General features: G+C 37.3%; 1 protein-coding gene across 1 annotated transcript in view; it reads left to right on the forward strand.

Annotated features, from left to right (window-relative positions):
* The window catches only part of LOC122790500 (collagen alpha-1(XXVII) chain B-like), a 2,222,694-nt gene that overhangs the window by 1,964,171 nt on the left and 232,558 nt on the right, over nucleotides 1-25,965 (forward strand). The window contains exon 14 of the mRNA XM_044058048.1: nucleotides 22,825-22,869. Coding sequence (XP_043913983.1) covers nucleotides 22,825-22,869 — 45 coding nt within the window. The remainder of the gene's footprint in view (nucleotides 1-22,824; nucleotides 22,870-25,965) is intronic.

The following is a 25,965-nucleotide window of genomic DNA, read 5'->3' on the forward strand; positions in this document are numbered from 1 at the left end:
TCCTCTGATTCCTTTTCAGACCTGGGATACTCTCTACCCCCGTATGAGGACTCTGATGCTGAAGAATCTATCCCTTCAGCCTCTCCTCTTGAGGATTATTCTTTTGGGGAAACTTTACATACCATGAGGGAGCATTTCCATTGGGAAAGCCAGGATTACTCAGAATCCAAGAAAAGGCTCAGGGATTTCCTTTTATTGCCTCAGTACAGGCCCCTGGCTATTCCGTCTGTGCTAGATATTGTGGATGATGTGTTCTCTGAATCCAGCTTATCTCCTGACTCTTTGCCCCCTGCACCAGCCAAGCCAGATAGGTATTATAGAGTCCCTGACTCTCACAAGTTTCTTTATAAAAACCCTTCTGCTGATCCAGAAACTATTCCCCAGGGTCCAAAAGGGGTTAAGGCTTCCATTGCAAAAAATCCAGTACCCTCTGACAGAGATTCCAGAGCTTTGGATAGATGGGGGAAGAAAGTATACACTTCTGCAGCTTTAGCAGTAAGGGCTTTAAACTGCCAGTTTCACATGCTTAAGTACCAACAATATTTAATGGCTCAGTTAAAACAGAAAATGCTTGCAAGCTCAGAAGCTCCTGATTGCAAAGAAATGCAGGATTTATTGCATGCAGTTGAACAGGTGGGAAAACATACTCAGCAATGTGGTTTTGATTCTTTAGAGGCTTCTTGTAGAGCCGCAGTTACAGGTTCTGTGATTCGAAGACATGCTTGGTTAAAAGAACAGAGTTTACCTGATCATTTTAAGGCAAAATTATTGGATGCTCCTTTATAGCATGATACCTTGTTTGGTGTTAAGGCAGAAGAGGTGTTAAAGAAAATGGAGGATAAAGCTAAATCTATGCAAACAGTCAAGGATTTCTTACAGGTACAGCCACCTCGATTTAGCAGAAATTGGCCAACAAAGAATTGGTCCTTTCCAGTGTCAGACAGGCCACAGAGAGGCAGATACAGACGCCCAAGAGGCAGATCTCAACCCCAAGGCTCAAACAGACAACGACTGTGGGGCACCTCAACCCCAAAAGGAGGTGAGGACAAGTCTCAACCTTACAGGAAACAGTCACAATCCCCTTTGTACGCCAAGCGCTTCCCTTTTGGAAGCCCCCTTAGGGGGAAAACTAGCACTTTTTTTCTCAAAACTGGCAAACAATCACCCAAGACAAATGGGTTCTGAATATTGTGTCTCAAGGTTACAGGTTCCACTTTCATACTTTACCAAGGCTAAAAGGAATGCCAGACCTGCCACAAAATCAATGGGCAGAGGCACAAAAACAAATTTCAGCCCTCATGGACATGGGAGCTATTCAAAAAGTACCACAACAGGAACAAGGGCAAGGATTTTACTCAAGACTCTTCCTGGTCCCCAGAAAGGACAAGGCCTGGAGGCCCATACTAGACCTTTGAGTTCTAAATACTTACCTGGATATTCCGAAATTCAAAATGTTGACATTACAGCAGCTTCTACCCATGCTGGGCAAGAAGGCTTGGCTTGTTACTCTGGACCTCAAAGAGGCATACCTGCATGTCCCTATCAGACAAAATTGCAGAAGATACCTCAGATTCAAAGCTGATACAATGCACTACCAATTCTCTGCACTGCCCTTTGGCTTATCTACTGCGCCCAGGGTCTTCACAAAGTTCCTGGCACCAGTAATTGCATTTTGCAGACAAAAAGAAATACAAATATATCCATACCTGGACAACTGCCTCATTCAAGCAGAGACAAAGGACATTCTTCTACAGCATCTGACGTTTGTAAAACGGTTGCTAATTTCTCTAGGGTACACAGTAAACGAAAAGAAGTCAAAACTAGTGCCCTCACAACAGATTATATTCCTGGGTGCCAGCTTAAATACAATGGCCCAGATGGCTTACCTCACGCCAGACAAACAAGTTCAACTAACTCAATATTTTCAGTTACTGGCAAAAAAGTCCCATCTCCCTGCAAGAAAAATTCTGCAGGCCCTGGGATTCATGGCATCCTGCATACTACTAATACTATATGCCAGACTGCATATGAGGAAATTACAGTGGTACCGTAAAAGTGTTTGGACTCAACACTCTCACAGTTTAGAAGCAGTAATACCAGTGATTCCCTGCCTACAACAGGAGTTTCGATGGTGGGCATAGGCATGTCACCTAAACAAGGGTCAGCCTTTTACCCTACCCACAGCCAGGCAGACTCTAACAACAGATACTTCGGACTACGCCTGGGGAGCACACATGGCAGGAAAATGCATTCAGGGCAAGTGGACCACAGACCAGATGCATCTTCACATCAATCAAAAAGAGATGTTGGCTGTTCAAAATGCCCTAACAGCTTTCAAGGACCTTCTGCATCCAGGACAACTATTATTAAAGACAGACAACACCACAGTAATGTGGTACATAAACAAGCAAGGGGGCACTCATTCTTATCCCCTATGCAGACAAGCCATGACCTTGTGGAACATAGCTGTAATGTATCAAGTTCACCTGCAAGCACAATTCCTGCCAGGAAAGAAAAATACTCTGGCAGACGATTTAAGCAGAAATATCATGGACCCTCACGAATGGAAATTGAATCCACAAATCTTCAGCATGATAACGCAAAAATAGGGATGCCCAGACATAGATCTTTTTGCCTCCCCACTGAATTGCCAACTACAAAAATTCTGCACAAGGACTTATCACAAACAAGCATGGAAAGTGGATGCTCTTTTGTTCAGCTGGAAAAACCTAAAAGTTTATGCCTTCCCGCCACTGCCTCTCCTTTCAAAGGTACTCCTAAACGCCAGACAAGAAAAACCACATATGATCGTGATTGCTCCAGACTGGCCACGCCAGCACTGGTACCCTATCTTAAGGAACTTAGCTCAAGGCCCACCTTGGATTTTGCCTCAAATTCCACACCTTCTGACTCAGCAAAACATTCAGATCCTGCATGGTCAGCTCAAAACCCTAAACCTGACTGCATGGCAGATTCATTAGTCAAACAGGCAACACCTCTCTCTCTAAAGCTGTTATGGATGTCATTTTGGAGGCCAGGAGGCGTAGCACCAGGAAAGCTTACTCAGAGAAATGGAAGAGATTCTGCGCCTGGAACCAGGCTCAAAGCCTTGACCCTCTTGTTCCAAACATTCCTCAGATTTTACAATACTTAACTGAGATGTTGGACAGAGGCCTGTCCTTCTCATCAATTAAGATCCATGCCTCTGCCATTTCAGCACATTAAAACACGGATCCCCCTTTATTCTCTCATCCCTTGCTAAAGCAGTACCTCAGAGGGGCTAAAAACATAAGACCGCCCCGGAGAGCACCAACACCAACTTGGGACCTCAATTTCGTTTTGGAAAAACTGACCTTGCCACCTTTTGAGCCAGCCAATACAGCCGATCTGAAATTTTTATCATGGAAAACAGCTCTGCTCCTGGCAGTAACGTCAGCACGAAGAGTCTCAGAGCTACAGGTATTAATGGCAGTGGGACCGTTTATAATTTTTCATCAGGACAGGGTTTCTTTAAGGACAAACCCTACCTTTATACCAAAGGTGGTATCTAGTGTGGCTCTTAACCAAACCATCCATTTGCCAACTTTTTATCCAAACCCCCAGAATAAAGGGGAGAAACTTCTGCATTCTTTGGACATACACAGGCAGCTACGCTTCTACTTGGACAAAACAAAAGCTTTCAGGAAAACTGAGCAACTGTTTGTAGCATATGCTGCAGGATCACAGGACAAGGCTATCTCAAAGCAGACTATATCCAAATGGATAGGACACTGTATTCGTTACTGCTACACACAGCATGGAAAATGAGTCTCAAATAACATTAGGCCACATTCCACCAGGGCAACAGCCACTTCAACAGCCTTTCTCAGAGGAGTACCTACCAAGAAAATTTTGGAGGCTGCAACTTGGAGTTCAGTGCACACCTTTACCAAGCATTACCACCTGCCTCTTTACTCTAAATCCAGAGCAGGATTTGCCACTGCAGTTCTGCAGGGCCTCATAGCCAATCCTAACTCTTTATAGACAAGCCACCCAACCTTAGCTTTGGGATTCTGCCCAAGTGTAATGACTGCAGCACTGTAACATGATGAACATAGTACAGTTTTGTACCTGTGTAACTGCAATGATGTCCCCTGCGCGTAAGGAGTTGCACGGCAAAAGGAAATGTCAAATGAAAGAGATAAGCCAGCAACTGGTGGACAATTCAATATGGTAGTTTATTGATAAGCTACCAGAAATGCATGAAAACTCACAAACATACCGGTTTCGGCCCAAATTCAATATGGCCTTCTTCAGTGTATAGATGTAGAGTCCATTATGCAGTTCTTTTAAATACACATCAGAAAATAGCTGATTGGTTAAATATAAAATACCAAGCTCATTAATATTAATCAGTGATGCAAACATACATACGAAATCAAATACACAGATATTAAGTATATGTCAATCAAATATTACATATCAAAATATCATATCAAAATTGAATGTATTAGATATGTGATGTATGTAATAAAATATAATATGTTAGACCAGATATATTTATAGATATTCATTCAAACCTGGACTAAATAGTGCACCAAGTTTGGTGATCCATTTCTTTTCTTTCATATCAAGTTTTCTATGCCAGCCACATTTATTGGTTCTATCACCAATAATTTTATCAATAACTGTAAAATGAAATTTGGCCTTATTATGTACAAGTGTGTGTTTGTATAATCGTTGGATGATTTTTACATCTAATGTCACTCAAATGTTCGGACACCCTTAGTTTAACTGATCGAGAGGTTTGCCCAACATAAAATGAGTGACAGGTACAGCTTGCCATATAGATGGCCCAATCAGTATTGCAATTGGCAAAGAATTGAATATCAAAGACTTTGCTACTGTTTCTGCTTGTGAATTCTTTGGTTTTTATCATGTGTTTACAGTTCACACAGTGACCACAAGGAAAAGAACCAATAAGTTTGTCCCCCAAGATAGTTGTTTGATAAGCCTGTGTTAAGGAGGATTCAAAATGATGCTTGTAATGATTAAAGTATCCTGCCAAGTTCTTTCCTTTACGAAAGGAAAATGAACATTTGTTAGGAATAATTGCCTTAATTCTAGCATCTGCATCAAGTATATTCCAATTGTCCCTTATAATTTGAGTAAAGTTCTTAGTGTTTCTTCCATATGTGGTTGTAAATCGCACTGTGTTAGTCTTGACTGGTTTCTTTTTATATTTGAAGAGATCTGATCTGTGTAAGCCTGAGGCATGCCTATGTGCCATTGTAACATATCCTGATTTGTAACCCCTATCCTGAAATCTATTACACAAATCCTGAGCATGGTGTTCAAAACTAGTATTGTCAGAACAATTGCGTCTGATTCTAATAAATTGAGACTTTGGAATATTTCTGGCGATATGTTTTGGATGAAAGCTGGAGGCATGGAGTATAGTGTTGTATTGGGGAATTTTCTGAATACTTCCGTTTTAAAGTATTATCCATGTTTCTTGTGATCAAAACATCCAAAATGTTATAGATTTTTGATCATGTGTAATGGTAAATTGTATTCCCCACTTATTATCATTCAAATAATCCATAAATTCTTGAAGAGATGAAACATCTGATCTCCATACCATCCAGCAATCATCCAAATATCTTCGCCAGATGTCAATGTCAGGTAGAAACCAATTATGAGTGTCATCATATATCATAATTTCTTCCATATAAGCCATGAATAGATCAGCATAAATGGGGCAAAGAGGCCCCCATTGCTGTTCCTCTGATCTGCAGAAAGCATTCATCATTATAGAAAAAGACATTTTTGGTCAACACATGCTCAGTTAAGTTCAATAGTAAAGTGTTGAATCCTGGTTGATACATGTTTGATCGATAGAGCCAGAATTCAATAGCATCTAGTCCGGCCCAATGTGGAATATTGGTATATAAGCATACATCTAACGCATAAAGTATCAATCTGAATCTAACTGCATGTCATTGACAATGCCCAGGAATTCGGTGGTGTCCTGTATTCTTGACCTCACTAATCTTAGTAAAGGTTTCAAATGCATAGTTAGAAAATCAGATAATGGCTCAGTTAATGAACCCATACCTGATGATGGGCCTCCCGGTGGATGCAAAGATCTTTGTGTATTTTGGTAGAAAATAGATGTATGGTTTAATGGGGTCAGAGATTGTTAAATGGTTTAATGTTTTCATCGATATGATATCATTATCATAAGCAAAATGTAAGAAGTCATCTATTACTTTTTTAAATACAGGAGTAGGGTCCAGTGGCATTTTTGTATAATATCGCACATCATCTAATTGTTTATGTGCTTCCATATCATACTGAATCCAATCTAACACCACCACTGCCCCTCCCTTGTCTGCATTGATAATGACCAGATCCTTGTTCCTTACTAGTTCTTCCAAACAAGACCTTTCAGCATCAGTGATATTATTAGCCATTGGTGAACAGTGATTGTACTGAAAATGTAATTCATGAAGTACACTGTGTAAAAATAAATTCACAGTTGGATGCATGGGTGGTGTAAACAGTGAAGTATGATATTTAAATGACTCTATCTGTGACTGTTCAACATCTTTTGTATCCTGAAAAATAATTTCAGATTAATTAGTCTACAGAATGAGAGTAGATCTTGTCTGAAATTGTCTTCGGACACAAAAAAACCGTGAATGAAAGATAATCCTTTATTTAACAATGAAATTTGGCCAACTGTGAGTACAGTGTTTGAAATATTATATACATTATTTATTTGTTGGTCAGTATTTCCATCAGATTTTGTAGACTTGTAATTTTTCTTGTGCTTCCTCCCTCCTCCTCCATGTGCCCTAAAGGGGATATATAGTTTTCCTTTTGGGAGTGGGGAATCTATGGTGGACTGTGTCTCCGTATCTGTGCCTGATGAGTTGTCATAGTCGGTTGATTCATTGTTACTGCCTCGTCCCTTAAGTATAGAACGGACGTTTCCTTTTGGATTAGGTGTATATTTATTTATTTTTATTATGTCCTCCTGAAATCTGACATGTCTTACATTTTTAAAGGTTGACCCTTCTCATAGTCAGAAATCTCACGTAAAAATTTTTTAACCTTTCTTTCCTTCAAAATGTTATCAAAGTTTAATAGTTCAATACTAAGTTTTGATAGTAAATCTGGAAAGAAGGATTCATGTTGGTAGCTATTGCATTCCTCAATAGATTTTAACACTTGACTGGTTTCTTTATCAATAGTTCTAGTGTAATAATCTGATAATGAGCTTACAAACTTCATGGAGCATTCCTGCTGAATGGAAGACCATTCACTAATAAGACTGTCATCTGGGTCTGCCACCAGTGGTTGAATTTTGACCCTGAGACCCCTTGGGCAAATGCCCTTAGTCAAATAAGCCTTTAGTAGTTTGTGATGCCAAACACAGGATCTTAAATTTTCATATTTTATTGAGATCAGCAAAATGTTTTTCACATTTTTGTTTTGGATTCAAAGAATTAGTATTTTCAGAATCCACTAAATTATTGCCAATACCAAATGGTGCAAGGTCATCCTTATCTGCTGATAAGTCTAAAAATATTTTGTTTAGATCCATAATAATTCCTCTAATTCAAAAAATATGACCACGTCCTGTATATATTTCTAATGATAATCTGACAATAATGGCAATATATTGGTGGTGCTGATTGCACCTCTAAGCCACGTCATATACAGAACAATGATGGTATTTAAATTGTAACATAAAAGTAAAAAGAATTATATGAAATGTTTGGCACACAAATCCTCAGCTTAAAAAATTGAAGTTATTGGTTTGGTGGTCACAGAGGTTAAAAAGTTTGTTAAGCCCTATATGTATACTATAATATGATTAAATGTAAATGTGTTATAGCTGTTCTATTCCTGAATGTACATGAAAAGTGGCATCAACCGAAAATGACAACTACTAGATTAACAATTCAAAATGTGTTTTTAATAAAAAAGAATGTAATATACGACTCTGGTAATCTTGAGGAGCCACAATACATAAAAGTTGAAGGCCCTGATTTCAAAAGTGATATGCAATGTTATATTCCAAAATGGTCTCACACACCCAATAGTAAGTTGTATGAATTGAGATTAGTTAGATAATATTCTAATCAAAAATATCAATTCAAAGATAACTTCTAAATTGTAGTTATGTCTTAGTTGGACCGAGGTTTAAAATAAACCTGAAATCATTCTGTTCTTGATTTTACCTGAGACAAGTATTCCAAATTATGTATACTCTAAAAGATCTGCAGTAAAGGCATCCACTTTAGATGGAAATACATAGACCATAAACACAAAATGTTACTTATTATTCATTCAATATAAGGAATATTTGTTTCAAAAATTTGCCAATGTTATAAAGGATGTACCAATGATGAATTATGGTACTACAGTTATATAAAATGGCTAAATTGTTTGTTATATATCTCACATATGCTTCATGTAAAACTAAATAAGTTCCTATTGTTTGTTGGATGTAGTAATCAAAAACACAAGTATATCAATTGTCAATGTTATAATGCACTTATAATTACATTAAACTTCAAAGAGCCTTTTATAAGGCTAAATCCCAGAAATTCAAGCCCCTTTAGTTAACCATGAATGCACAGATGATATTCAAAAGAAACTATTCTGTGTTTAATAATATGGCCCAATTTGTTGTTTTATCTCAATACTGACATCACAGGAATATAAGAGTAGATTATAACAAATGCTTGTCTTACTTGAACATGAACCGTAATTCCAAAAAAGGAAGAAGGTTTGTGTCAACACCTAAATATTTTGGAGCAGTATACTCCTTTAACTGTTGTGAGACTACTTCCTGTATTGACCTATTTCTTTTAGTGTCACACAGGGAAAAAGAAAAAAATAACATACATAATGAGTATTATAAGCTATTCATGTTCCAAACAATATAATGTCTGTTAAAAGTCCAAAATCCAAAGTCTAATATAAATCACAGTTCCCTAGAGTCTTACATGGACATTCACTGTTGTATAAGACACAACCCGATCTACTGAAAGTTATCCAGAATAAACATAAGTTGTTGCACATATATTAAAGATGAAAAAATAGTCACAAAAATGAATGAAATCAACACCCGTCACTTTGTAAAAGTGAAAATGAATGTACTTAAGCTTGTTGAAAATACTCGTCGCAATTAATTATCTTGCTGAGATCGTAACAGTCTCAATGTTCAATGCGACAGTTGCCCCAAGCACAAACAGTCCTGAAAAAAAGATTTAAGCCGTTCTTTTTCCTTATATAAGCCAATTTCGCACCATAGATAAAATGTTGATGCAGAAAATGCCGACTCACCACCTGATGTGTGCAGGCCCCTTAAAAAATGGCCAACAAGTAATAACACACCACATCACATCACAACATCCGTCACTTTGTAAATAGAAACAGTCTCAATGTTCAATGCGACAGTTGCACCAAGCACAAACAGTCCTGAAAAAAAGCTATTTTCTGATGTGTATTTAAAAGAACTGCATAATGGACTCTACATCTATACACTGAAGAAGGCCATATTGAATTTGGGTAAACCGTATGTTTGTGAGTTTTCATGCATTTCTGGTAGCTTATCAATAAACTACCATATTGAATTGTCCACCAGTTGCTGGCTTATCTCTTTCATTTGACATTTCCTTTTGCCGTGCAACTCCTTACGCGCAGGGGACATCATTGCAGTTACACGGATACTTATTTCCTGCTGGGGGAATGATGGTGGACTGTGTCGGCGTATTTCGCATTTCGGTTGGTGTAGAATACCAAACGCTCTACTTTGTGAACTCTAATTGTTAGACCTTTGGATACATTATGCCATACACGCTTGGAGAACTGGTTCCTGAATCCGGATGACAACAATATTTAATAATTCAAATCCAACGAAGCTGGTGATGTACAATTTGCAGCTAACCCTTGAAAGGTTGGCAAATGTGATGTGGTGTGTTACTACTTGTTGGCCATTCTTTGAGGGGCTTGCACACATCAGGTGGTGAGTCGGTACTTTTCTGCATCAAACATTTTTATCTATGGTGCGCAATTGGCTTATATAAAGGAAAAGAACGACTTAAATCTTTTTTTCAGGACTGTTTGTGCTTGGTGCAACTGTCGCATTGAACATTGAGACTGTTTCTATTTCAGCAAGATAATTAACAGTGACGAGTACTTTCAACAAGCTTAAGTACATTCATTTTCACTTTTACAAAGTGACGGATGTTGTGATGTGATGTGGTGTGTTATTACTTGTTGGCCATTTTTTAAGGGGCCTGCACACATCAGGTGGTGAGTCGGCATTTTTCTGCATCGAACATTTTTATCTATGGTGCGAAATTGGCTTATATAAGGAAAAAGAACGGCTTAAATCTTTTTTTCAGGACTGTTTGTGCTTGGGGCAACTGTCGCATTGAACATTGAGACTGTTACGATCTCAGCAAGATAATTAATTGCGACGAGTATTTTCAACAAGCTTAAGTACATTCATTTTCACTTTTACAAAGTGACGGGTGTTGATTTCATTCATTTTTGTGACTATTTTTTCATCTTTAATATATGTGCAACAACTTATGTTTATTCTGGATAACTTTCAGTAGATCGGGTTGTGTCTTATACAACAGTGAATGTCCATGTAAGACCCTAGGGAACTGCGATTTATATTGGACTTTGGATTTTGGACTTTTAACAGACATTACATTGTTTGAAAATGAACAGCTTATAATATTCATTATGTATGTTATTTCTTCTTTTTCCCTGGGTGACACGAAAAGAAATAGGTCAATACAGGAAGTAGTCTCACAACAGTTAAAGGAGTATACTGCTCCAAAATATTTAGGTGTTGACACAAACCTTCTTCCTTTTTTGGAATTACGGTTCATGTTCAAGTAAGACAAGCATTTGTTATAATCTACTCTTATATTCCTGTGATGTCAGTATTGAGATAAAACAACAAATTGGGCCATATTATTAAACACAGAATAGTTTCTTTTGAATATCATCTGTGCATTCATGGTTAACTAAAGGGGCTTGAATTTCTGGGATTCAGCCATATAAAAGACTCTTTGAAGTTTAATGTTACTATAAGTGCATTATAACATTGACAATTGATACACTTGTGTTTTTGATTGTTACATCCAACAAACAATAGGAATTTATTTAGTTTTGCATGAAACATATGTGAGACATATAATAGATAATTTAGCCATTTTTATATAACTGTAGTACCATAATTCATCATTGGTACATCCTTTATAACATTGGCAATAATTTTTGAAACAAATATTCCTTATATTGAATGAATAATAAGTAACATTTTTGTGTTTATGGTCTATGTATTTCCATCTAAAGTGGATGCCTTTACTGCAGATCTTTTTAGAGTATACATAATTTTGGAATACTTGTCTCAGGTAAAATCAAGAACAGAATGATTTCAGGTTTATTTTAAACCTCGGTCCAACTAAGACATAACTACAATTTAGAAGTTATCTTTTGAATTGATATTTTTTGATTAGAATATTATCTAACTAATCTCAATTCATACAACTTACTATTGGGTGTGTGAGACCATTTTGGAATATAACATTGCATATCACTTTTTGAAATCAGGGCCTTCAACTTTTATGTATTGTGGCTCCTCAAGATTACCAGAGTCGTATATTACATTCTTTTTTATTAAAAACACATTTTGAATTGTTAATCTAGTAGTTGTCATTTTCGGTTGATGCCACTTTTCATGTACATTCAGGAATAGAACAGCTATAACACATTTACATTTAATCATATTATAGTATACATATAGGGGCTTAACAAACTTTTTAACCTCTGTGACCACCAAACCAATAACTTCAATTTTTTAAGCTGAGGATTTGTGTGCCAAACATTTCATATAATTCTTTTTACTTTTATGTTACAATTTAAATACCATCATTGTTCTGTATATGACGTGGCTTAGAGGTGCAATCAGCACCACCAATATATTGCCATTATTGTCAGATTATCATTAGAAATATATACAGGACGTGGTCATATTTTTTGAATTAGAGGAATTATTATGGATCTAAACAAAATATTTTTAGACTTATCAGCAGATAAGGATGACCTTGCACCATTTGGTATTGGCAATAATTTAGTGGATTCTGAAAATACTAATTCTTTGAATCCAAAACAAAAATGTGAAAAACATTTTGCTGATCTCAATAAAAATATGAAAAATTTAAGATCCTGTGTTTGGCATCACAAACTACTAAAAGCTTATTTGACTAAGGGCATTTGCCCAAGGGGTCTCAGGGTCAAAATTCAACCACTGGTGGCAGACCCAGATGACAGTCTTATTAGTGAATGGTCTTCCATTCAGCAGGAATGCTCCATGAAGTTTGTAAGCTCATTATCAGATTATTACACTAGAACTATTGATAAAGAAACCAGTCAAGTGTTAAAATCTATTGAGGAATGCAATAGCTACCAACATGAATCCTTCTTTCCAGATTTACTATCAAAACTTAGTATTGAACTATTAAACTTTGATAACATTTTGAAGGAAAGAAAGGTTAAAAAATTTTTACGTGATATTTCTGACTATGAGAAGGGTCAACCTTTTAAAAATGTAAGACATGTCAGATTTCAGGAGGGACATAATAAAAATAAAAATAAATATACACCTAATCCAAAAAGGAAACGTCCGCGTTCTATACTTAAGGGACGAGGCAGTAACAATGAATCAACCGACTATGACAACTCATCAGGCACAGATACGGAGACACAGTCCACCATAGATTCCCCCACTCCCAAAAGGAAAAACTATATATCCCCTTTAGGGCACATGGAGGGAGGAGGGGAGGGAGGAAGCACAAGAAAAATTACAAGTCTACAAAATCTGATGGAAATACTGACCAACAAATAAATAATGTATATAATATTTCAAACACTGTACTCACAGATGGCCAAATTTCATTGTTAAATAAAGGATTATCTTTCATTCCCGGCTTTTTTGTGTCTGAGGACAATTTCACACAAGACCTATTCTCATTTTGTAGACTAATTAATCTGAAATTATTTTTTCAGGATACAAAAGATGTTGAACAGTCACAGATAGAGTCATTTAAATATCATACTTCACTGTTTACACCACCCATGCATCCAACTGTGAATTTATTTTTACACAGTGTACTTCATGAATTACATTTTCAGCACAATCACTGTTCACCAATGGCTAATAATATCACTGATGCTGAAAGGTCTTGTTTGGAAGAACTAGTAAGGAACAAGGATCTGGTCATTATCAATGCAGACAAGGGAGGGGCAGTGGTGGTGTTAGATTGGATTCAGTATGATATGGAAGCACATAAACAATTAGATGATGTGCGATATTATACAAAAATGCCACTGGACCCTACTCCTGTATTTAAAAAAGAAATAGATGACTTCTTACATTTTGCTTATGATAATGATATTATATCGATGAAAACATTAAACCATTTAACAATCTCTGACCCCATTAAACCATACATCTATTTTCTACCAAAAATACACAAAGATCTTTTGCATCCACCGGGGAGGCCCATCGTATCAGGTATGGGTTCATTAACTGAGCCATTATCTGATTTTCTAACTATGCATTTGAAACCTTTACTAAGATTAGTGAGGTCAAGAATACAGGACACCACCGAATTCCTGGGCATTGTCAATGACATGCAGTTAGATTCAGATTGGATACTTTGTACGTTAGATGTATGCTCCTTATATACCAATATTCCACATTGGGCCGGACTAGATGCTATTGAATTCTGGCTCTATCGATCAAACATGTATCAACCAGGATTCAACACTTTACTATTGAACTTAACTGAGCATGTGTTGACCAAAAATGTCTTTTTCTATAATGATGAATGCTTTCTGCAGATCAGAGGAACAGCAATGGGGGCCTCTTTTGCCCCCATTTATGCTGATCTATTCATGGCTTATATGGAAGAAATTATGATATATGATGACACTCATAATTGGTTTCTACCTGACATTGACATCTGGCGAAGATATTTGGATGATTGCTGGATGGTATGGAGATCAGATGTTTCATCTCTTCAAGAATTTATGGATTATTTGAATGATAATAAGTGGGGAATACAATTTACCATTACACATGATCAAAAATCTATAACATTTTTGGATGTTTTGATCACAAGAAACATGGATAATACTTTAAAAACGGAAGTATTCAGAAAATTCCCCCAATACAACACTATACTCCATGCCTCCAGCTTTCATCCAAAACATATCGCCAGAAATATTCCAAAGTCTCAATTTATTAGAATCAGACGAATTGTTCTGACAATACTAGTTTTGAACACCATGCTCAGGATTTGTGTAATAGATTTCAGGATAGGGTTACAAATCAGGATATGTTACAATGGCACATAGGCATGCCTCAGGCTTACACAGATCAGATCTTTTGAAATATAAAAAGAAACCAGTCAAGACTAACACAGTGCGATTTACAACCACATATGGAAGAAACACTAAGAACTTTACTCAAATTATAAGGGACAATTGGAATATACTTGATGCAGATGCTAGAATTAAGGCAATTATTCCTAACAAATGTTCATTTTCCTTTCGTAAAGGAAAGAACTTGGCAGGATACTTTAATCATTACAAGCATCATTTTGAATCCTCCTTAACACAGGCTTATCAAACAACTATCTTGGGGGACAAACTTATTGGTTCTTTTCCTTGTGGTCACTGTGTGAACTGTAAACACATGATAAAAACCAAAGAATTCACAAGCAGAAACAGTAGCAAAGTCTTTGATATTCAATTCTTTGCCAATTGCAATACTGATTGGGCCATCTATATGGCAAGCTGTACCTGTCACTCATTTTATGTTGGGCAAACCTCTCGATCAGTTAAACTAAGGGTGTCCGAACATTTGAGTGACATTAGATGTAAAAATCATCCAACTGATTATACAAACACACACTTGTACATAATAAGGCCAAATTTCATTTTACAGTTATTGATAAAATTATTGGTGATAGAACCAATAAATGTGGCTGGCATAGAAAACTTGATATGAAAGAAAAGAAATGGATCACCAAACTTGGTGCACTATTTAGTCCAGGTTTGAATGAATATCTATAAATATATCTGGTCTAACATATTATATTTTATTACATACATCACATATCTAATACATTCAATTTTGATATGATATTTTGATATGTAATATTTGATTGACATATACTTAATATCTGTGTATTTGATTTCGTATGTATGTTTGCATCACTGATTAATATTAATGAGCTTGGTATTTTATATTTAACCAATCAGCTATTTTCTGATGTGTATTTAAAAGAACTGCATAATGGACTCTACATCTATACACTGAAGAAGGCCATATTGAATTTGGGCCGAAACCGGTATGTTTGTGAGTTTTCATGCATTTCTGGTAGCTTATCAATAAACTACCATATTGAATTGTCCACCAGTTGCTGGCTTATCTCTTTCAGTTGACAGTTTTGTACCTACCATAAATGTAGATGTTCGAGTGTTCACACTGCTGCAGGCCAGATTACCCTCCCTCCATCCCCTCTGAACTAACTGGACTTATCTATACCTTTCCATCCTATACAACCTTTGTGGTGTAATTGCTTGTAACTGAAGGTATTGTTCTTATTTTATATGTATATTTTTTTATTAGCAATATGTATTGCCTACCTACTTGGGGGCACCTGACATCTGGGGCAAGAAAAACTAAAGAAAATGGCGTCGGATGCATCTTATATACCCCTGGTGCACTGACGTCAGGGAAGAAGCGACAGCAACCGACGCCGGACCAAGACTTTGGAACTCTGGCCAACTGCGGGACCGCCTGATGGCAGGATAACCCAAGTGTAATGACTGCAGCAGTGTGAACACTCGAACATCTACATTTATGGTAGGTACAAAACTGTACTATACTTCTTCCGAGGCTATGGCCACTGGTACTGTTTTGAGGAGGTTTGCACGGCTGCATTCTCAGAAACTCCCAAATGAGATTTTAAATTCTCCCTTGCATAGAGATTTGGTGTTTGGCTCGTCTGCTTCAGAGGTGACCAAAAAGTGTAATGAAAGGGCCCAGCTGATCCAGGGAATTTCTAAGGTTTTTCAGCCCTTCTTTTACATTTTTTTCCAAGGAATTCTCTATCTCCTAATCCTATTTTGGCAAAAAATATTATAATAATCAGACTTATAAGAAGAAATGGCAAAGCGTTTCCAAAAAGTTTTTATCCGTCCAAAACCAAGGACTTCCAACAAATATGAAAGTGAGACCTTGTGAACCCCTCCACCACTGACCCCTTTTTTCCCATAAAGTCCGAATGTCCATTTGTTTTTTCTGTTTGACAACAGTTTCAGACAAGCGAGGTCTGGAAATCATTTATCAAGGTTACAGATGGCAGTGGAAGGAAATTCCTCCTTCCCAGGGAGGTCATTCCTCATCCTCCATATCAGAGTCTTGTTTCATCTGGTTCTTCGTCACATGCTGACCTAAGGAGTGATATAACTAGTTCTTCCTTCCCAGGTGGGGAAGGATTTTTATTCAAGGATGTTCCTAGTGCCAAGAAAGAAAATTCTTGGAGACAGTTCTGGATGTTTCTTTCCTAAACCTGTTTGTGATAATGCCAACATTAAAAATGATGTCACTTTGCATCCTGCTACCACTTCTTCCTCTTTCAAGTTTCTTGACAATACTAGACTTAAAGGATGCTTATCATGACATCCCTATTCATCCAGACTTCAGATGTTTCTTAAGGTTTTGTGTGTCCTGGATCACATTGTCAGTTCTGTGCTTTACCCTTTGGACTTTCACAATCTCACTGTACAGACATGCCATCTCAGCATATTTGCTCATGGATCCCCCTCTTTCATCTCTTTTTATGTCCAAATAATTTATGAAAGGAGTGTTGCACACGAGACACTTTGAACGCTTACTGCTCTTACTCCTTGGGAAACTCAAGTTAGTTTTTGAAAATTGATCTCCTTTTGAACCTGCCTTTAAGGCTGATTTGAAGTTCATTGCTTGTGGAGCTGTTTTGCTTATTGTTTTGACATCTGCAAGGTAAGCCTTTTAGCTGGAAGCTCTCATAGTGGGCCAGCCTTGTCTGATTTTCCACAAAGACAGAGTTGTTTTACACAATAACTTTCTTTCATGTCAAGAGTTGATTCTGAATTTACCCTGAATCAAGCCACTAATTTCCCAGTTTTCTTTCCAGAACCTAAAAAACAAGGGAGAGAAGATTCTGCTTAACTTGGATGTAAAGTGGTGGCACAGGTACTACTACCCTGACAAAACTAAGCCCTTCACAAAAGGTAAACAGCTGTTTGTTTCCTGTTCTGGGGATAAGAAGGGTCAGCCTGTCTGTAAGCAAACTATTCCTTGTTGGTTGTCCACTGTGATTGTGTTTTGTTGCTCCCATCATGGTGAATCTATTCCAGGCAAGGTTTAGGCACACTCCACCAGAGACTTATCCTCTATGGTGGTATACTGAAAAGGAGTGAACTCTAGAAGCAGCAATCTGGTCCTCTGTTTATACCTTTACAAAACATTACCAAACTGCATTCTTTCTCAGGTTTTAGAGCAGGCTTTGTGAGGAACATTCTACAGGGGTTCCTGGATCCTTATCCTTCTTCCTCCAAGTTAGGGTAAAGTCTAAGACTCAACCCATATGCTACTAAGGCAGTGTGAATGACAAACATAGTACAATGGAATAAGTTCTACTTACTTGTAACAGTAGATGCTCGAATTTCACAGTGCCTCAGTGGCAGCACTCACCCACCATCCCCCTCATTTTGTATATAGTTCAATGATATCCAGCCTTGTTGTGTTGTTGGCTTTGGTTTTTTTGTGTTGGTACCTTGTGGCTACAAATTGGTTGTTTTCAGGCAATTATTGCTTCTGGTCCTTCTTGGTTCTTCCCACTTGGCACTGAAAGCTGGAATCACTGATTTTCTGTGGCAGGGATTAGGCTTCCCTTTATTGGAGTGGCTTAGTCAATCCCTTGTCACATAGATTAAGAGGAGGGGATTTTCAAGTCTAGAAAGCTGCCAGTTTGAGTTTGTGGAGACACAGAACCCATGTGCCACTGAGACAGTGTAAAATTTGAGCATCTATTGTTACAGGTAAATAGGACTTATGCCACTGTACTTTATATGACCTGTGATAGAAAGTGATGGGTCTGTGTGCATGTCTAATTCCTTACAGAATAATGTTTGAAGGGTATAAGTTATTTTAATAGGTTGAAGGAGTTATCTCTTGTTTCTATTAAATACAGTTTATTAAAGGGAGATTTAATTGTTATGCATAAATGTGTACTTTCAGAGTTACAGGGCTTATGTGGGTATACATAGATTAAATCGCCAGAGTGTTACCAGAAATACTAATTATATTGTGGAAATATGCAGTTGTAAAAGCAAGGTTTTCATTTCAGGGATGGTTGCTGGTGAAATTGTTAGTCACTTAGAATTAGGAAGGACTATTAGTCTGTTTAAACAAGGTTAGGATAGTTTGTTGGTGAAAGGGTTTCAATCCTAGACTTGATGGTGGCAAACTTTTGAAGGCCTCTTAAGTCTCTGAGCTTGTATCTTGTAACATTAAACATTAAAGATAAATTATTCTTCAAATATATGCTGTATGCAGTTATACAGATGTTTAAAATATTTTCTCTAAACTTAGAGCAATGGTTCTATGATTATATCCTCTCTGGTAAAGTGGCAGTAGTGGGAATGAAGTTAACTGTAAGGAGAAATGAGGTTAAACATAGGCTAGCATCTTAAATTAGTCATTAAATAAACCATACCAGCAGTTTCGGTTTCTGTTATAGACATTATGACTGGTTTTGCTTGTTGTAACTTAGCTTCATTGATAGACTCAGAGAAGTCATCACCACTTTTAATAGCTGTTCAGTTTTGCTAAGGTGTAATGGATGCACTATGGAATATATTGAATTACGTAGAGTTTAATCTTGTATTCCACAAAACTCCATGAACAAACACATGACTAGATGCAGAAGAGTACATTTCAAAGTAGTTAATCAAAAACAGTGGCTGATAATCTGTGTATTGTGTATCTGTCGTCCAGAACATAATTCCACTTAAGTAAAATACTTTTTCTTCAACAGTGTTGGTGAAAATGTAATGCCTTGTAGTCTAGCCCTTACTTACTGTCAATTCCCCCACAGAAAGGTTTATCTGACTGATACTAATATTCTTTGGTTTTGTACTAGGTTTGTGTGCATCACCACCTGTTGTCAGTAGACCTTCCAAAAGGAAAAGCAATTTATGTGATAGTCTAGTAGCCAGTCAACTTGCTGTTCATTCATACTTCCCTTCACCTGTATGGAAAATAAAACTCCTCAATCCTCTGACATACACTGCTACCAACTAATAGATGAATTGTAAGTGAATGTGTAGACGAAATGTGCATTAGCGAATGGTCTTTATTCAATACCTCAAACTAGCTAACACTTTTGAGTTTTTGTTTAGTTTCATGTGCTCATTTTTATAATTGAATTGCCATTGCCTGCAAGTCTGATGTTCATGGATCTAAGACACAAACACTTAAAAATATATAAATTACCATTCATGTCCACTTTGCTATGTTTTATTTTATGTAATACAGCTTAGTGCACATCGTATGGAGATCATAGGAAATTACTAGGCTATCGACCATTTCAAGCCTAGCCGTTTCATCCCAATATAATACCATAGAAATGTTATCTAATACCCAAGATTGTATTTAGTAATGACTGCCCATGTCCAGGAGGGTAGTGGATGCTATTCTTGGTAAGAATTTATAGTACCCCATCCACTTGTCCCGGTTCCTTTTGAACAGTGTCATGGGGTGCTCTGTTTCCCAAGAATAGGTAGCCTATTCCAAAGACACGACAGTCACTGGGAAATAAATCTTTCCCTCCAGCATGTTCTATTTAAGTTGCAGGCCATATTCAGGCTCCTGGAATGGGTGGCCCTAGTCCTGTTTGATTTACGGATATGCAGTAAGTTCATTAGGTTTGGGTCTGAGATTGCTCTGTAAGCCAGACATATGTGTCCCCTAAGAAGTCTGTACGATACAGAGTAAGTGACAGGGATTTTCGTCAGTCTGTGTATGGCACATTCTGGAGTCCCTTGATCTTCTTTGTTAGAAACCTCTGCGGTCTCTCCAGTTGCTGCAGGTGCTTTGTACAGTATATGCTGAACTGGCTGATATACTTAATTATGGGCCAGATTAGTGCCGAGTATAGAGGGGTTATAACCTCTTTTGCTCTCGAAGCGATGCCTTTACTAATTAACTATGCTACGTAGAAAGCCTTCCTTACTACAGGAGACATGTGGTGGTCGAAGTTAAGTTCGCAGTTAACTTGTGATCCCAAGTCCCTTACCACTTTTTGGGTTCTTAAGGTATTGTTGATTTGATAGTGTGAAGGGACATTGTTTGTCCCGAAGGGAATGATGATGGATTTCTTTACATTCAGTTTGAGACTGTGACTAGGACACCAGTTATTGGTCTGTGTAAGACCCTACTGACATAATTTGGGGATTCAGTAATTGCATGGAATTGATTGTAATCCTGCTTGTGTAATTATTTTCATCCTGCATTTTGGCATACCCTTGCAAATTGGATATTTGCATCTTAGAATTCTGCTTCAAGTCCAGGAATGTGAACGAAGTGTAGAACCTTGTCAGTTGCTTATATATTCCAAACGGTTTACTTTCATATTGTCGAAAGCACATCCTACGAATGTGCAGATACATGAACCGTTTCCGCGAATTCTGTCCCACTGACTTCTCTAAATTTCGAAAAAACAGTGAACGTCGACATTTCTGACCACCCCACAGCTGAAACAAGTGTTACCATGGGTCAAAAAGGGGGCAAGATTTTGTTATTCTGAATATTGACATTCACGATTTTGAGAAGTCACAGTTTGCAGTTCGCGGAAGCTGTTTCGGGGATGTGGCTGTTGGAATTATGAAGGTAAACCATTCCAAACATGTTTTTCTATTTCTTGTCAGAAAATGTAAAAGGTTAAACTTGAATCAAGTCACAAAGCAGTGATTATTTTTAATTTGTTGAGTTTCTGCCATAGCTGTGTGTTATTCAGACTTGTCCCCAGCACCTGTCTGACAAGGGCCCCATGCAGCGAAATTCCTACTATAAACATTTAAGGGAAGATTGTGGAGAGGAGATCAGTGCATCTTGTATGGCACTCTCCTTATTACTGCAAAGGGTTTTATCATAATTCTCAACCTTCCATCTCTAAAATGAGAAACACTTCCTATTGTAATGTGGGATAAAAAGGAAAAATATGAAGCATGAACAAGAAGTTCATTGGGTGGTTAAAGTAAGTTACTTTACATATGGAAAATTATTTTGATAAATTAAAATGATTCACTGTTTTTTGTCATGGATATCAGTTAAAAAATTTCTAACAGTGAATGTGTGACAGACCCTTTCAGTATGGAACTGCAAGGGATGTGGACTTTTTAAGACTCAAAATGAAGAGCATTCCTCATAATGAGGAGCACTTGAGAGGCATTGGTTTTATTAGCATGCAGCATGAAAACATAATGTGGTTCATTCCCTTTATGCTTTTTAGGTTAGCCTACCTGTCTTGTAGAAAAAACACATAACTAAACTTTTCCATTCTAGCCATCGAACTAACAAGGAGTTCCAGAGGCTCAGATGTCATTAAAGCACTATTGATTCGTAAGCAGTATCTCAGGGGTGAGGGTATAAGACTGTCATTACAAGGAACTTTAGCATGATTTTCATTTATTTACACTGCCATAAATGCAGGATGCAGTAGACAGACGGAATGTTCATCAATTTCAAAACATAGTATAAGAAAACCTATATAAATAATTTGAAGTCTTGTGACATGGGGCTTTAAAGCATATTTAATTTGCCTTGAAAATAAGGAGCTGTATTTGGTTCATAGGTTCAAAGATAGGTACTAGGCTATCAGCCCAAGGGCCTAAGTAAGCCTAGCCAACAAGGTTCCCTGGCTTACGCCACCCAAGAAAGTTAATTTCTTGTGCCCCTGTCGAGCAAAGCCACATAAGTGATCCCCAGGGTGTATTTCCGGAGCTTAACTTTACACATAATTCATTTTTATATTACATCTGATTGCTTGATTTTGTGCAGATAACTGCCACCAAGTGATTTTTTTGTTCTGTTCATTGCACTTTCTACTTTGCCTGAGCACAACTTGCACACTGGAAGAGCACAGCCAGCATCGTTCTACCACACAGACTTAATCAGATTCTGTCATTCGCATTTCTGTCAGTGCCAGTAATAAGCAAAATAACCTTGTCCTGATTAGTGGTTTTGCATGAAATAGATGTCCTGTCAATGGAATGGTATGATGTTTTGTTTGTTTTATCATTTACTTCCTGCTTTGCTATGAAAACATTGAAATCTTTGTGAGTCTGTCACTTCGGTTTTGTATTTCATTGTAGTTGGTCCAAAACGTCTGCCAGCAGACTGTTGTTTTTCATACTAACTACTGCTATGAGGGGAAGTCAACCTCACTCATAACTGTAGGGAGTAGGACAGAACAACCAGCAGTTCTGTGTCTGTGGGGACTCCTTCTTTCATTTACATACTTTTCAGAGATGGAATTGCAAATTGTTCAAGCTTTTAGGGTGGGGGAGGGGAAGAGAAAGAAAGAGGGTTTCCCCTCCCCTCCAGCCTTCAGAGCACTGTGATGCTTTTCATACTGAAGTTTGTTTAGAAATGAGCCAATAACGTGGAACTTTGTTTCCTTTTAGGGAGAATTGGGAGCCCCAGGTCCACCCGGAGTTCCTGGCCTTGTTGTAAGTATAGCAGCAACCTTTTCTTTGCTTGCAGGATTTGTGTTTCTACATGCTAGTGGTGTTTGGAACGAACTGAACTGCATTACTAACCAGAAAAAAAGCTGATACTTTGCTCTTACGGAGCCCTAAATGAGCATGGGGCAGTCCTGAATTACAGAGTTTGCTCTCACAAAAGGCATGATAAACATAAAATCTACTACCAGACAATTGCATGTATGTACATAGTAAATTACCTTTATAACCAATGCCACTAATTATATTTTCCTGCTGCACAGTTTCAGCAGTCAGGATGAAATAAATAAGTTTTTTTCATAAACGTGTAGACATTTATGAGACATGCAGTGGTTCTGTATTGAGTCTCAGACTATATTTATACAGTGGATTATATTTCAGTTAAGAACTAAACTGAGTCTGTAGATGAACTCTGTTATAACATGACTAATCTGTCCAGATCTTAAAACTGGGGACAATAAACAAGACAGAATGAAGAGGGATTTATTGTCCTCCGTTCTAATTACTACTGAGAGGAATCTGACCACTATTGGTGTTCTTGCCGTGATATCAGAGAATGTATAATTCTTGCTGAAGGTCTCTGTGATATTTTCCCACAAGTGCTGTAACATTCTTAAAATTACTGATTGTCTGTTGTATCCATAATCTTGGCTCAATGTCTGACTTACTTAGTATAAGCACACACATACATACGTCTGTATGCCTGTTTTTGTATTTCTGTATATGCGTATGTGTATACATGTCTCTATATATATATATATATATATATATATATATATATATATATATATAGCTACACACACACACACACACACACACACAGTGGAACTTCGTTAAAACTCGGTGGTCAGGAGTAAATATTTTGAAACTGTGTAATAACGCTGTGTTTACAAACAAAATGGCATTCAAATATATATAGTGCTAGGTAATAAAATATGCGAACACTGAAAATCACCAGGAGAAATTAATTTTCAGTGCATTTCAGCAGATGGTAGGCAACCAAGACTGCAGTACACAAATTTAAATCGTGTACGCCTAATGAAACAAGCAGTCGCTGAAAGCCACCAAAACATTTGTCAAAACTGTTACTTAAATTATTTAACGATAAAGTGTAACAAATAAAATGGCAATTCAAAACAGTAAAGTACAGTACTTTATTCAGATGTACCACATGTTAACTAAGGGCAGCTAACAAAACAACGCAGCAAGACCTTTGATAACAATCCAGTCCATTGGCAATTCAAAACAGTAAATTACTTTACAGTATTCAGATGTCCCATATGTTAACTAAGTGCATCTAACAAAACAAAAGCAGCAAGACTTTTGATAACAATCCACTCAAATAACATTTGCTTCCTTGAAAGTACTACAGTAGGCAGTAAAATACTCGTCTAATACAGCAGATACATGTACATTAGGTGTCCTGGTGCTACGTGCAGCACTGTACTGCATTGTACAGTAGAAAGTACAGTACTGTAGCTCTATCACAGTGTTAACAAGCACAATGGGAACAAAACATGCATTGAGCGGAACAGTAAAACTCTGCATCAAATGAACAATGTTAACAAAATGCAGTAAACCAGAAATATGTAATTCACAAACAAAGTGGAGATACTGTAATGTTATGATCAGATAGCTTTGAGTCTATGCTATCTTTTAGATAGGAAAATAGCTTTAGTGAGGTCAAGCTAGGTGTGTACTGTAAATGTGTTCCCTGCAAAACAGCAGTAGTAAGTCCTGTTTCTGTCTTTATGCATCCCCCCCATAGTGTAGCATGGGTAATGAAATTAGGAATACTGTACATGTCTATTGTATCTTCCTTGATTGGGGGCATTATAACCACATATGCCTCTTATTGGTCCAACAATAGGCATTGTAGTACAGCTTCTGAAGCTTTCAGACTAATATGATGCCTTAATGAGTAGACTCCTGACAGTGATTCACACTGATCTTTTGAGTCCTTTTGTTTTCTGTCACTTGACCATCATTACAGTATTAGGTCCATGTGAACAAGAAATATATTACTCAGGTATACTGTATGTGTCCCTTAAGTAATGTAAGGCTTTTATGTATTCCCATGCCTCTGAATAAAGTTGGTTAGTTTCAGTTGCTTCAGGCTGTTGTCTCATTTTTTGTTGCAAAATCAGCCATATGCCTAAGGTGCATTAAATCCAGTGGCTCTGCACCTTGCTCCTCCATGAATCTCTTGAATTTTTCCAGAGCAGCGACCGTTTCACATGGCAAAATTTTCGATGTTGGTATGGATGAGGCATCGTTGTTGCCATCTTCATCACTTTGGTCTACATTATGTGAATTAGCTGTAATCAGTTTGGTCAGAACTGCTTGTACAGTGTCATCATCGGACATTAATTCTGTTACTCCAACACCCCAATCCCTTCTTTCATCAGATTTTTAACCATTCATTAATACAGTCTTAAGAGGTTTCAATGCCAAAATCTTTCAATATCTCATAAATTTATGCTGCTTTTTCTTGACTTGTTTGGCTAACTGTCTTGACATCTGTTTCAGTGAATCCTTCAAAGTCAGGTCTGGCACAGGGTCCATCTGACCTGAGTGAAGGCATCACGCAGACTGTCATCCAACAGTTTTCTATTGACTGTTTTTTAACATCATGCCATGACTGCTGAATCATATAAATTATGTCTTTTAGATTTAATTTTTGTAAAAACTCAGGAATATCAGCAGTTTCAGAAGAAACAAAGGCCAAAATTAACCCATTGTCTATAATTTTGCTTGAAATTTTTAATAACTCCTTGATCTAAAGGTCGGATTTTTGATGTGGTGTTCTTGGGTAGGTAAATAATGTGAATTTTACTGTTATGTGAAATTAATGTATCAGCAGGTGGATGAGCAGGACAATTGTCCGGCAATAACTGTGCCTTCTTTTCAAGTTTTGAACATGCAAGTGTTTTTTAAGCACTGGAACAAAACATCTGTGGAACCAATCATTGAAAATGGCACTCATCATCCATGCATTCTTACTGCTTCTATAGATAACGGGCAATTTTTCTTTATTCAAATTATTTAAACAGCATGGATTTTCGGACTGTCCTGTTGGAAGGG

This window comes from Protopterus annectens, chromosome 16.part0, assembly GCF_019279795.1.
Source record: "Protopterus annectens isolate FY-2018-M chromosome 16.part0, PAN1.0, whole genome shotgun sequence".
In the NCBI taxonomy this organism is placed as follows: Eukaryota; Metazoa; Chordata; order Ceratodontiformes; family Protopteridae; genus Protopterus; species Protopterus annectens.